The 14,453-nt window shown below is 41.1% G+C and overlaps 1 protein-coding gene across 2 annotated transcripts in view; it reads right to left on the bottom strand.

The window, feature by feature from the left end:
• COL4A6 (collagen type IV alpha 6 chain) overlaps positions 1-13,212 on the bottom strand; it is a 312,990-nt gene extending 299,778 nt beyond the window's left edge. For both annotated transcript variants that reach the window (XM_008272863.5, XM_089323734.1), the window contains exons 1-2: positions 12,955-13,212; positions 12,708-12,759 (exon numbers count right to left, since the gene is read on the bottom strand). In XM_008272863.5, coding sequence (XP_008271085.2) covers positions 12,708-12,759; positions 12,955-12,965 — 63 coding nt within the window. In that variant the 5' untranslated portion in view covers positions 12,966-13,212. The remainder of the gene's footprint in view (positions 1-12,707; positions 12,760-12,954) is intronic.
• Between the last annotated feature and the right edge of the window lie 1,241 nt (positions 13,213-14,453).

Genomic DNA, 14,453 nt, shown 5'->3' with positions numbered 1-14,453 from the left:
AAGTACAGGCCAGTGCCGCGGCTCACTAGGCTAATCCTCCGCCTTGCAGCGCCGGCACACCGGGTTCTAGTCCCAGTCGGGGCACCGGATTCTGTCCCGGTTGCCCCTCTTCCAGGCCAGCTCTCTGCTGTGGCCAGGGAGTGCAGTGGAGGATGGCCCAAGTACTTGGGCCCTGCACCCCATGGGAGACCAGGATAAGTACCTGGCTCCTGCCATTTAATCAGTGCGGTGCGCTGGCCATAGCGTGCCGGCGGCGGCAGCCATTGGAGGATGAACCAATGGCAAAGGAAAACCTTTCTCTCTGTCTCTCTCTCTCACTGTCCACTCTGCCTGTCAAAAAAAAAAAAAAAAAAAAGTACAATGAGGGCCTTCAAAATACTGAAAAGAACTGCTGTCGAATGGATTCCAAAATCAATGTTTTTATGTCAAAACTCTTCCCCTGGGGTGGTGCTGTGGTGAACTAGGCTAAGCTTTGCTTGTGATGCTGGCATTCCATATGGGCACTGGTTCTAGTCCCAGCTGCTCCACTTCCAATCCAGCTCTCTGCTGTGGCCTGGGAAAGCAGTCAAAGATGACCCAAGTGCTTCGGCCCCTGTACCCATGTGGGAGACCCAGAAGAAGCTCCTGGATCCTGGCTCTATTGCAGCCATTTGGGGAGTGACCAGCGGATGGAAGACCTCTTTGTCTCTCCCTCTCTCTGTCTGTGGTTCTACATCTCAAATAAATAAATAAATAAATAAAATACACACAAAAAAACCTCTTTGGGGCCGCCGCTGTCGCACAGCGGGTTAAACCCCTGGCCTGAAGCGCTGGCATCCCATTTGGGCACCAGTTCGAGTCCCGGCTGCTCCACTTCTGATCCAGCTCTCTGCTATGGCCTGGGAAAGCAGTAGAAGATGGCCCAAGGACCTGCACCCACGTGGGAGACCCGGAAGATGCTCCTGGCTCCTGGCTTCGGATCTGCACAGCTCTGGCCGTTGCAGGCATCTCGGGAGTAAACCAGTGGATGGAAGACCTCACTCTCTCTCTCTCTCTCTCTGCCTCTGTATCCCTGTAATTCTGTCTTTCAAATTAATAAATAAATCTTTAAAAAAGATACACGTCCATGTCTTTAGCCATCTACAAAGCACAGTATTGACTGTTATTTGGGGAAATACTGAAGAAATTAAAGGGTCTTCTGCCCATTGTTGCCATGCCAGCTAATTATTTACACATATAACCCTTGTAGTCTGTGCATCAAGCATAAATACCAACAGCCTACTATTTATCTATTTTTTTTATCATAAAGACTTTAGCTTTGACCAGAGTTTTTACCTTCAGCTTCTTCCTTCTGTACACTAACCTATTAAATCACCACTGCTATCCTTCCCTTACTTAAGGAATTATAATAGGGGCCAAGGTTGTAGCACAGCAGGTTAAGCTTCTGACTGGGACACCAGCATTCCATATGCTGCTCCACTTCCAATCCAGCTCTTTGTGAATGCTTGGGCCCCTGCACCCACATGGGAGACCCCAAAGAAGCTCTGGGCTTCTGGCTTTGGCCTGGCCCATCCCCAGCCCTTGTGGCCACTTGGGCAGTGAACCAGAGGATGGAAAATCTCTGTTTCTGTCTCTCCTCCTCCTCTCTGCAACTCTCCTGTCAAGTACATTAAAAAGTAAAATATTTAAAAAGAGACAGAAGTTTAAAAGAAAAGAAATTATAACAGCACGCACACATGCCCACTCAACGAAAGCTAAATCAATGTCTATGCCTCAATGTGAAGGCCTCCGTAGCCTGATGTTTCTCCACCTGACCACAATCACTTTCTTCTCCACAAAAACCATTTTGTCATTTAGCCAAGTGTCACAGCTCACTGTCCTCTATTGCATCATTCATATTCATTCCTCCTAGAGTTGTAGTATATAGTTGTTCCCAGGGTTCACTGCAAAAGGACACCAACTGCAATCCAGTCTGATGGTTGCTCACCAAGAACTGCACCTTGACACAGAACCATGACTACTTAGAGGAAAGGGTACCTTGATCTAATTTTTTGAAGATTGATTTATTTACTTGAAAGGCAGAGTTACACAGAGAGAGAGAAGGAGATGAAGAGAGAGAGAGAGAAAGAGAGAGAGAGAGGTCTTCTATCTACTGGTTCACTCCACAGTTGGCAGCAATGGGCAGAGCTGTGCTGATCTGAAGCCAAGAGCCAGGAGCTTCTTCTGGGTCTCCCACACAGGTGCAGGGGCCCCAAGAACTTGGGCCATCCTTTACTGCTTTCCCAGGGCATCGCAGAGAGCTGGATCAGAAGTGGAGCAGCTGGGACTCGCACTGGCATCCATATGGAATGCCGGCACTGCAGGCAGCGGATTTACCCACTATGCCACAGCGCTGGCCCCACCTTGATCTAATTTTAAAGATGCTATATTGGCTGGCAGCATTCTGATTCCTCCTCCATGATCTTCATGATCTCTAATCAGCTCGTCTCCCCAGTACTCATCGGGAAACGTGTCATAAACTCACATAAATAGAAACCTGGAGAACACTTGAAACCAGGGATGTCCAGGAAAATCTAGAATATAGAGTACAGATACTTATCACCCATTTTCTACTATTCGTTTAAGGCCCAGCACAAATTCTAATTCTGTGAATCCTTCCCAAAGTACAATCTTATTGACCTCACCTGCTATAGCACTTCATTGTGTCCTGTGAAATCTAGTAACAGGGGGCCAGCATTGTGGCACAGTGGGTAAAGCCACAGCCTGCAGTGCCTGCATCCCATATGGGCACCGGTTCCAGCTGTTCTTGGCTGTTCTACTTCCAATCCGGCTCTCTGCTGTGGCCTTGGGAAAGCAGTAGAAGATGAGTCAGTGCTTGGGCCTCTGCACCTGCGTGGGAGACGGAAGATGCTCCTGGCTCCTGGCTTTGGATTGGCGCAGCTCCAGCTGTTGTGGTCATTTGGGGAGTGAATGGTCAGATGGAAGACCTCTCTCTGCTTCTGCCTCTGCCTCTCTGTAACTCTGCCTTTCAAATAAATAAACCTTTTTTAAAAAGAAACTTAATGACTGATTATCAAATAATTCAGTGTTTTCAAATTGTGAAGTATTTCAGTCATTTCACAGCATAAGATTTTAATTTCATTTAAAAATATAATTATAATTGGGGAAGGCGCTGTGGCATAATAAGTTAAGCCTCCGTCTGCAGTGCCTGCATCTCATATGTGTTCCATTTCAAGTTCCTGTTGCTCCACTTCTGATCCAGCTCCCTGTTGGTGGCCTGGGACAGCAGTAGAAAATGGCCCACATGCTTGGGCCCTTGCATGCACGTGGGAAATCTGAAGGAAGCTCCTGGCTCCTGGCTTTGGATTGGCCCAGCTCCAGCTGTTGTGGCCATTGGGGAGTGAACCAGCAGGTGGAGGACCTCTCTCTCTCTGTGTGTCTGTTCCTCTCTCTGTCTGTGACTCTGCCTCTCAAATAAATAAATCTTTAAAAATATATAATTAAAATTATTTTAAAACTGTAATAAACGAAAGCAATGAACAAATGTGTTACATACCAAACACATTGGAAGCCACTACCGATTGTGTTCATGCGTGTCACCAAGCTAACAAGTCATAAGAGAGAGTGAGGGAAATATAAATCTGGAAATATAAGATTTCTTATTATGACTGTTTAATTGAAGACGATCTTAAGCTGGCAAGACAGAGTGTTAAACAAAGTCTTCATGATGTTCACTATTGACATTGAATTTCTTAATGCTCTATGATCAAAATGAAACAGAAGTAAACTGTAGACAAAGACTTCTTTAGTGTTCAATTTCCAATTTAAGATTCTTTTCAGTCTCTTCTTGACTAAAAGGAAATATTATCAACTTTGACTAATGAGCTAAATACTTATTTTGATCTGACTTTTATTTTTGGAGCCACATGGGATTTTGTTTGAGGAGGGGGAAAGGTCTGCTCTTATAAATATTGATAAATGATCTGGTAAATTCTTTCTTCTTCATTATCAACATCAATAGAATTTTTTGAGTATATGTTGAACATTGAAAGTGTAAGCTAGGTGCTGGAAGGTATGTATGCAACTTAATTACATCTCAAAGGGAATATAAATCTTACAAGTCTGAAGTTTATCTCCATCTTTAAGGGATCTGCTACACTCACAAACAGAATTCAGGGATTCAAGATATTTACATTTTCTCTGTGAATTGGCTTCTCTTGGGTCAGGAAAAATGGTCACTCAGTGTTTTACAGAGCAAGAAAAGATAACACTGAATTCCCTATCCAAGAGGTAACTCTTGGATAACTCTTCCAAAAGACCAATTCAGCCTCATAGCCAGAGGGGCCAGAGAATTCTGGGAAAGCCTGGTCTCTCTGAGGTAACAGTAGTTATGCTTTAGGGCCAGGGAAATTTCCACTGAGCACCAACTCCCCCTCAATGCAAGCAAACCAGATTGAAAGATAATGGCTAACTAGACCTATTGTTGCTAGACAAAGGGGAATTGGGGCTTCAAAGGTACCTGGGGAGATGCCTTCAGGCAAAATCTTCAGCTGGGACCCAGGTCTCCATAGTAGGTCACAAAGGTAACAAGTGGCTTTAGGGAAAGGGGAACAAGTATAATCACAATTTTAACTCCTTTTCTCCCCCTAGGAAGATTGAAAAACAAATTCAACAAACAATTAAGCAATTTTTCCCTAAACTCCCAAAATGGGCTCACCACCTGTTTCCAGAAGAGAGCCAATCACAGTGAAGTAAGAATTTTAAAAAAATATATTTTTAAAGCTAATAATGTATTTAGTGATTTGTCATAAGGTTATAGTTACTAGAGTCTGTATTTGAAACTAGGAGGAATATTTGACTCCAAATTTGAAGTCTTTGTTTTTTAACCATTCCATAAAGAACCAATAGAGAAAAATCAGGAAGTGAGCCTCAACACTTAAACAGGGAACTCAAAAAGGGCTCAAGAATAAATACATAACTAGTGGTTTGTACAAACTTTATAAACCGGGAAGGGGCAGATGTGTGACACATGAATGAGTCCTCTGTGCATAGTGCTGGACACAGAGTGGGGAGCCAGTGCTAACCATAATTCCAACAACATCCGCACAGAGAAATGTGCCACATCATAGGCATTAGGCAAAGTCTCAGAGGCCTCAGGGAGCTAATACAAGGGCAGAACAGGTCTGATGCTTTCTTCACCCTCTGGCCTCATCTCAGGAAGTGCTCTATCTCCCTCCTTCCACTTAACCCTCCCCATGCTCTCTGGTCACAGTGGCTTAATATGTGACATGATCCTTCCTGCAACAAGGTAGATCACAGTTCCTGGCACACAATAGGAACTAAACAAATATTCATTAAAGAGAGTAATAATGGAAAAACAGGAAGAGCCCAAGGACACAAAGAAGGGGAGGTATCAGAAAAATATCTGCTAAAGTGGATCTTAAGGCAAGGATAAGATGACCATCTGCAGAGATAGGAGGAGGGCCAAGGATGAAAAACACAGACAGAAAAGCAGGAGGAGTACGATCCATGGCACGTTAAGCCAACATCACAGGTACAACTTATCTAAACATGGGCTATATGAGGACAATAACAGGAGATAGGGCTGAAAGGTACAAAGGAGCAGCATGATGATATTGGTGTTTTAGAAGAAGCCCTTTGCTTGCAGAGAAGATGGATATCAGAAAAGGGGAGGGGGAGGCAAGAAGAGACTAAAAACAAGAAGAGTCAGGTCTGTTGTATGAAGTCCAGATAAGAGAGGATGAAAAGCCTAAACTAGGGAGACAACACAGTGTAGGGGGATAATCCAAAATGTCATTTCTTGGATCTTTGACCGTAGATAAGTCAGTTAATCTTTGTGGGATGAGAATACTTGCTCTCTCTATTTCATGGGGGTAGTTTTGAGTAGCCAACAAAATATAAACCTGAAAGATGAGAAAATATATGTTATTATAGTGGTGGCAGCAGGAAAAATGATGACAGGGGACAACTGAGAAACATGACCATTGCTGTAGATTCAAAATCGACAAATTAGAGTCTTCTCTGACTTTTCTCTTTTTCTCATCATGTCATATAATTATATCATACATAAATACGAAAATGACTTTTAAATTCCCTTCAGATTAAATATAACAGAGGGGTGGGCATTGTGGCACAGAGCTTTAAGCTACCACTTGGGATACCCACATCCCATCCAGAGTGCCTATCCGGCTACTCTGCTTCTATCCAGCTTCTTGCTAGAGCATCTGGGAGGTAACAGACAATGACTCAAGAACTTGAGTTTCTGTCACCCATATGGGAGACCCCGAGGAGGCTCCTGGCTCCTGGCTTTGGATCAGCTCAGCTCTGGCCAGTGTGGCCAACTGGGGAGTGAACCAGCAGATCAATTTCTCTCACTGTCTCTCCCTCTCTCTGTGTCACTCAGCCTTTCAAATAAACAAAAACAATTTGAAAAGTAACAGAAGATGCTTGAGGGGGTGGAATTTAGTAGCTACTCTGCACATAGTATGTTTTCATTCATTGTCTGTACACACACAAAAATACCTCAGGAGAAAAGTATTATTATCCTTTTCTACTTAAGAGAATAACAAGTCTCAGAAAGGGAAAATGAGTTGCCCTGAATTATATAACCAGGAAGTATAGGAAGAGGCATCATTGAGTTTGACTTTATAGAGTCCTTTCTCTTAAGTATTATACCATTAAACAGGGTTGCTATTTTTCCATCAGAGCAATAGTCACTGAGGTTAACATTAGTAATCTTAAGATAGACAAGGGCCGGCGCCGCGGCTCACTAGGCTAATCCTCCGCCTTGTGGCGCCGGCACACCAGGTTCTAGTCCCGGTCGGGGCGCCGGATTCTGTCCCGGTTGCCCCTCTTCCAGGCCAGCTCTCTGCTGTGGCCAGGGAGTGCAGTGGAGGATGGCCCAAGTGCTTGGGCCCTGCACCCCATGGGAGACCAGGAGAAGTACCTGGCTCCTGCCATCAGATCAGTGCGGTGCGCCGGCCAAAGGTGAACCAACGGCAAAGGAAGACCTTTCTCTCTGTCTCTCTCTCTCTCTCTCACTGTCCACTCTGTCTGTTAAAAAAAAAAAGATAGACAAGGAAAATGGAGTTGTAATAGGCCATTAGGAGTAGATCTGCTTACTCATTTGAAGTCATTTATTGATCACCCATGACTTGCTTGGCCACTGCAAGTACAAGGTTGAAGAGAAAACCTAGTTATAAAAGCATCAAGATTTCAACACCATAGGGCAATGTTCCTGAAGAGCCAAGGAAGCATAAGGGAAGGAAGAATTAATTCCTTCTTAGACGTCTAAGACTGTTTCATAAAGACAGTGACATTTGATCTGGGTATTAAGGATTGAGTAGAAGTTCACCAGATAAAGATAGAAATGATGGAAAAGGATATTCCAGGCAGAATATACAGTACATAAAAGAGCAGAGAGTTGTGAAAGAACATAATGTGATTTTGTATGGTGAGAGTATAATATACACTATGAGTTTGGGAAAGAGGAGTGACAGGAAGAAACAATAGAAAGGTGGCTGGGGTCAGATAATGAAAGTTCTTAAATGTGCCACGCCAAGTATATGTATTTTATCCTGAAAGAAACAGGAAACCAACACAAGTTTTAAATCAAGATACACTCTAATTGGCTATATTAGCAATAAAAAAAAACTTTGGTGGTGGTAGTGTAGATATTAGAATGGAGTCAGGAGGCAGAAAAACCAGTTAGGAAGCTATCATTGTATGATGATGAAGCTTTCAAGAGGAGAAAATGAATGGAAAAATTATTCTATAGATTTTTAGTGTGAGCAATGGGACTTAGTGAGAAGGGTAGACATAATGAGAGTTGATTGCTGAAACCGGGTGGATGGCAATGACAATTAACAAAGATTAAAAAAAAGATCTCAGTAGACTGCAATGTCATGGGAAGAACTAGAGAAATAGTTCCGTTTTTGGATATACTGTATTAGGGCCAATAAAAATTTGATGACCACTGGTTTTGTTTGTGTGCTTACATTAAATTCCAGGTACTATTTTAAGTGCTTTGTATACATCAATTCACTGAAATACACATATAAGGGTTTAGTAGGCAATTTGAAATACAGGTTTAGAGCTCAAGGAGATGTCTGGGCTGGACATATAAATTTGATAGTAATCAGTGTATAAGAGGTATAGTCAAAACCAATGAAACAAGAAGGAAATGGATGAAATGCTGTAAAAAGCCACCATTTTAGGACCAGGGAGAGATACAAATTGTGAACTCCATTACAGCAAAGATCATGCCTCACTTGTTCACTACTGTGTCTGTATGACCTCGCACACTACTTAGACAATGGTGGTTGCTCAATAAATATTTGTTGACTGAATAAAATTAAAGAAAAATCAGAAGAATTATAAGAAGAACCAATGAGGCATAGTGTCATGGAAATCAAAGGAAGAAAGGAGGTTTCAGAATGGCTGGAAAATGCCAAATAACACAGTAGAAAAGACAGAAGGAGAACTGCAAAAACCCATTGGGCTTGGTATTTAGGCGGCCCTTAGTAGTTTGAAATAGGGCAATTTTGGTGCGGAGTCAGTTTTAGACTATAATACGTTGAAGCGCAAATGATTGATGAAGAAGAATAGGCAATCCCCAGGAATTTGACAGTAATGTAACTGTGGAGGTTAGACTTACTGGGCAAATGAAACTATTTTTTTGTTTGTTTGCTTATATGTTAGAATTGACTTCAATATTCTTTTCAGAATAAAAAAAAAGAAACCTCAGGAGAGAGATTAATTAAAGAAGGTAAGAGAGTGGATAATTAATTGCTCTTAGCTAATTTTCCCATCATCATTTTCCCATGGGTATGCTTAAGTCAGGTTGTCTATTTACATTTAGTTAGACTTGAAACTAGTTAAAACCCTATGCACTGCCTCATTGAGACATTCAGTCAGCTAAAATGGACTTGGTAATTTAATACAGTCTGCTGCTTTCCTAGTATGTACTTTTTATATGAGTATGTCTTATCATCTATATGGCAAAGAAAAAGTCTATATTCCAAAGATGATGGTGAAATTATGGGATTATTCATATAATTCAGGCAAGCAAAAACCTAGAATGTATTGATAGTTAATAGGTCAACCAGTTTTGTTTTTATCTTAAAGAGGTACTTAAGACAATAGTGCACACTTTGCTTCTGTGGTTTGTAAACTTACAGAAAAATGGCTGTATTTACTAGAGACTTTATACTATGCCTAAAATTCAAAAGACTGTTGATACCAATCGTTAGCACTAATCCCTTCAGCCTGAACAAACTTTAGAAGGAGACAATTTGTTTACTGTAAAAATCAATTGCATAAACTCGTTTTTAGAATCATATTCTTAAATGTATATAAGGAAATACATAGAGTTACAAAGGAAACCAATTATACTGCAATATAATCATCAAAATACAAAATAAAACAAATTTGTAGTATGTTAATACATCTGTTTCTTTAGTAAAATATCAAGTAATAATATATTACTTCCTCCCTCCATTCTTGTCTTAAAATATACTTGTATTTGACCCATCAATAATATAGAAATATTATCATCCATGAATTACCTAATCACCTATTACCTACCTATTAACTAGTCAGTTAGTGATTTACCTGATGGTGTGCTCATATATCTGACAGTATCATCAGTCATCTTAACATATTGTATGTATATATAATCATATACATATATTATATATTGTAATTATTTATAAATAGCTCATACAGGATATATGCTCACAGGGAAAGTAGAATATTATGTAAAAATTCATAGACAATGCCTCAAACAAGGCAAATACTTCTCTTGATATTGAGAGTAGGAAGAAAATTTCTGCAGCTCTAGTTGTCTTATCATGATAGTCATCCTTTGTTGACTTCTATAATGACTAGGAAAATCAGTGGAATAGATCACTTGGGCAAGTTATAACTTTAAAGAAAGAAGTTGGTATTTCTATCAGACCTTGATTGAATGTGTCTGGGCAATTTTACTGATACTTTCTTGCAGAAAGGGCAAGAGATATGTATTCTCCCCTTTCCTTCTTCTCCTACTTAGTGTTTGTCTTTAAGTATATATGCTTGAATGTATTAGAGGCTTTCATGAAAAGTCATTTGGAAAGGGGTAAAGTGGGAAGAAAACAAAAGGACTCTGACTTCTTTGGGATATATTTTATCTTCTAGGTATGTTGCCCTATGATCAGATTTGTATTTTTTTAATCTCTTCTCTAGCACAATGCTAGTATGTCAGATAACACTTAATCATTAAGCATCTTGTCTTTTAAGGAACATAATCACCATTATGAGAATCTGAGAATGCAAACTCCTAGAATGCTGGCAATTATGTTTAAATAAATCTTTACATGCTGTGCCTAGCCTAAGAGAGTCCTTTAAGGTAGTTAGGGTCTTCAAAACTAAAGATGGTTATGGATATTCTGAAATCCTAGGCTCTCTTTCATTCAGATAAATTTGCAGATATGTTACCTGAGTGAAGATCATCACTCCTTTAAAATAAATCTAATGGATGCTCACTTTTTAGTACTGGAATTTAATATGTAGTTTTCCAGTCTTTTATACAGAACTGCTTTGTATGCCCTGAAAAAGTACAAGCTCAAGAGCACCGAAATGACCCTTTCTTTAGATACTTACCAATGTTCTGTTACTGGTAATTTAATTCTCCCAGTGAGGAGACTTTCTCATGGGGAAACATAACATATGTCCTGTCATCAATTTATAATAACAATTTCCATTAATAAATTACATAGAATTCAAATGTTTAAAACCATCTGAATGGTGAAAAAGACTCAAACATATGGGGGATCCAATGGCATCGAGAGTAGAAGATGAGATCAAGCCAACATAGGTAAGAATCTAGTGCAGGCTGTCAAATAATGAAAAGTCACCTTCTGAGGACTTATCTTTTGACTCCCCCCTTTCTCTTTGTCATGTCTCCAGAAACAAAAAAAAATAGCTTTACAATGTAAAAGATATTGTGCATAAGTAAACAACAGTGAAGGAATCAACTCTGAACATAAATGAGGTAAAAAATATTCTCAGAGCATCTCAAATTTTATTTTAGTCTTACCAGGCCAACCACATTGACAATTTTAAAATAATGAAGTAGAGTCCAAAAACTACACATCAAAGCAGTGCTTGATTTTGGAGACTCATTCAACACTTTTAAGGATTAAAAGTTTCACCTGCTAGCAGCTACCATGGATATCAAATGATAAGATGCGATATTTGGGAAGTTCTCAGCTATCCTGAATGATCTGTAGGTATTTTCCCAAAAGTACACTGAATAAGATCAGCCAAAGTCTGAAAACAAAGGTTTTACTGAAGGGTATTCTGCCTGAACATGACATTCTGAAGTGACAAGATTCTTAGACAAATTGTTAACTAATCAGAACCTGGCATTTTCAAGAAACGTAGTACTGAGCCTCAAGGTAACACATAATTAAACTTGTGTGGTGGAGGCATCACATGGAGAAGTATGCAGAGCCCTGGATCAGTATTCCTACTGTCAAAGTCTAGAATTTACTTACATGAGAGCTGATATTGATCTAAGGGGTCACAAGCCTTAGAACTGAAGTTTTCTGGCATTATCTTTTCTTCACAAACCATTTCACTTCATTCTGGTATTTTCTTAAAGACAACATATGTTAGGATCAAGTAATCTATTTTCTTATAAACATATTAGGTGATTCTGTTAGGTTGAATTAAGTATGGCTCTATGAAGACTTTTAAAATACTTGTGTCATCTATGTAGTGAATGACTGAGTATTAAGAGAGGAGGTATTTTAATATACAGTGGTACTCAGCAGTTGAACAACTTCATATTTGAGTTCAAGTGTTGACTAAATTTCTGCCAGCCTAAGTAGCCAGTGCAACTGGAAACTGCAACATCTCTGATTATTCCAGTCACTCCATTAGTTACTCCACGTTTGTGAAATTATCCTAGTAATTCCACTGGAGGTGTCCCTATGTTCTGGAACCCATTAAACTTCTCTTGTCCAGATGTCTAGAGAAATTCCTTTGCCTGCAGTCCTTACATGATTTGATAGATGATAACCTAAAAAGTCTACGACGTGTTCACTTTTAGCATTTTATTCCACTCTAACTACTTTAACTTTCAACTTTCTGATGACGCAGAAAACCAGAAAAAGGGAAGAACATCAGGCAGAAAATGAACACCATCTAGGGATATCACTTCAATCCAGATGTTGTCACCTGGTGCTGTCAAAGGACTCACAAGCAAATACTTAAGTTTAATTCCCAGAAATTTTGCTGCACTTTCAAGTCCCTCTGCTTGTGCTCTCCTCCCACTCCCAAACTTGTGCGCCAGTTTCTGTCGGGTAGACCAGGGGAAATTGCATTTCTTCTGCTTTGAGGATCTATGCAGAGGAAGGCATCAGATGTCAGTCATCTTAAGGTGTCCAGGAAGAGACTCAGAAAGAAATGTGTGCATCTGGTGTCTTCGACTTTTATTTCCCCAACCAGTTACAAAGGAAGCGATGCCTGGGTTCCAGGGGAATTAGCTTGACACCATGCTCTTTCTCTCCAAGAACACCATTAGCTCCCACTAGAAAAGTAGAGTGGTGTGAACTCTGCTTCCCGGTGCAACTGTAACCTCCTAACACAAACACAAGAGGTGGGGATGGAGGGAAGGGTCGAAGGAGGAGGAGGGGAAGGGGTCGGAGGAGGAAGAGACTCACCGCTCCAGCCAGTTCCTCGGTCAGGCACAATGTAGCCAGGAGCAGCCACAACCTGAAACGGGAAGGAGGGTGAGTGATACGGGCTCTCTAAGCTCCGGGATCCTACGTCTGCGGGTAGTTAGCTCCCCGACCCCTTTTGGATGCCTGCTCCCACTTTCACTGCAATGACAGAAGTACAAGTATTGCCCCGGCCTGGCAAAGTAGCCTGAAGTGGAAAAGAGGAGAGTTTAGGGCAGCAACAGCTCACCCAGGGTGCATGCTTTCGGCTCCTCCGGAGCTGGGTCCCGGGAGACTGCTAAACGGCTCTGTGGCTCTGGCTCATCGGGGCTCTGCTGATGCTTGGCGGCTGCTTCCTTACTCAGGACAGGGTAACGGCGCGAAGCGCTGTAGTTCGAAAGAAACTTAACTCAGCTTCCAGATAAGGAAGTGTCCCAAAGGGAAAGAGGCTCCGCTGTGCCCGCTACAACTTGCCGCACTCAGGAGATAGTTCCATGCACCAGGCGAGGAAGGAATGGAGGGGAAAGGGGCGGGGCTGCTTGGTGTCAATCATTCCCCCCCACCTTGGGCAGCGGGTTGTGTGTGTCTCTTTCAGGCCCCTGGAACCACAACAGTCCCAAGCGTCTCCACAGCTTCACGCACAGGCCCCTAGAGACTTATGCACTGAGACTTAAGCAACTACACATCATAGATTGCCATAAACCATTGCTAACTTGCACTTAAACAGACTTAGGCATACTACTACATAAATGGGCCCCGAAGTGTCCCTGCACACATGTCCTAATGCACACAGCCCCTATTTTAATTGATTATACACTAACTTCTTGGGAATGGAGGGAGCTTATCGAGTTTTAAATCTACTCTGAGCTCAGTGGAACCTGAGGATGAATGGGCCCACATGAAATAGCTCTAAATGCTAGAAAGACACTAACGTGGTTAAACTTAGGGACTGAGTTAACAGAAGTGTTCTGAAGAATTCTTTTGCAAATTCCTGCAACACTCTCCAAGAAGTCCATATGAAGTATTTTCTGGATATTTTAGCACTTTCAAAAATCAGAATTATCAAGGTAATGTTTCACACTGCATTACTTGAGAGGCATCATTTCCACTGCCACGGACTCCTCAAAAATATTTCCAATTATGTATTTATGTTAATTCTAAGGATAATTGCACTAAAGTTAATTCCTTTACCTAAATCCTTCTGAAACATAACTACAATGAGTTAATATCTCTTACGTTAGCTCAGTATAGGAGATAAATATTAATTATGACCTTCAAAATAGGTAGATATGAATATATTATAGTATCATTCAACATATAGTAATTTCTGATACCCCTGAATGCCCCCGAAGTTTATATGCATATAGCGCACATAAAGCTGTCATAATTTGTTAATTTTCTTACTTCATTTATAAGCATATACCCATATCTATATATTTCCAGTATTTTCACATCCACTAGTATGTAGAAACTCTCTGTCCTGTAAGCAGTTGGAAGGCAAAGGAGACCAGCAGCCTGGGGAGCAGCGATCAAAATTTGTTTCTAATGATTAACAATAAAAAGCACCGTCCGAGATCCATCCGCTGAAAAAAATAGTCCCAGCTCAGGTTTATTTGTATTTGGGTTGGGGGCGCACACTAGTGAGAGTGGGACTGGGCAGGAAAGAGTAGTATCAAGGGAAGGTGCAAACTTTGAAAAGAAAAGCTTCCTGGTTGTGACTCTTGGTGCTCAGTCAACTGGGTTGGAAGT

Source organism: Oryctolagus cuniculus, chromosome X (genome assembly GCF_051225735.1).
Source record: "Oryctolagus cuniculus isolate XC-2025 breed Fujian yellow rabbit chromosome X, ASM5122573v1, whole genome shotgun sequence".
Lineage (NCBI taxonomy): Eukaryota > Metazoa > Chordata > Mammalia > Lagomorpha > Leporidae > Oryctolagus > Oryctolagus cuniculus.
Note: the sequence above shows the minus strand (reverse complement) of the source record. Positions and strands in the feature narration are given on the sequence as shown.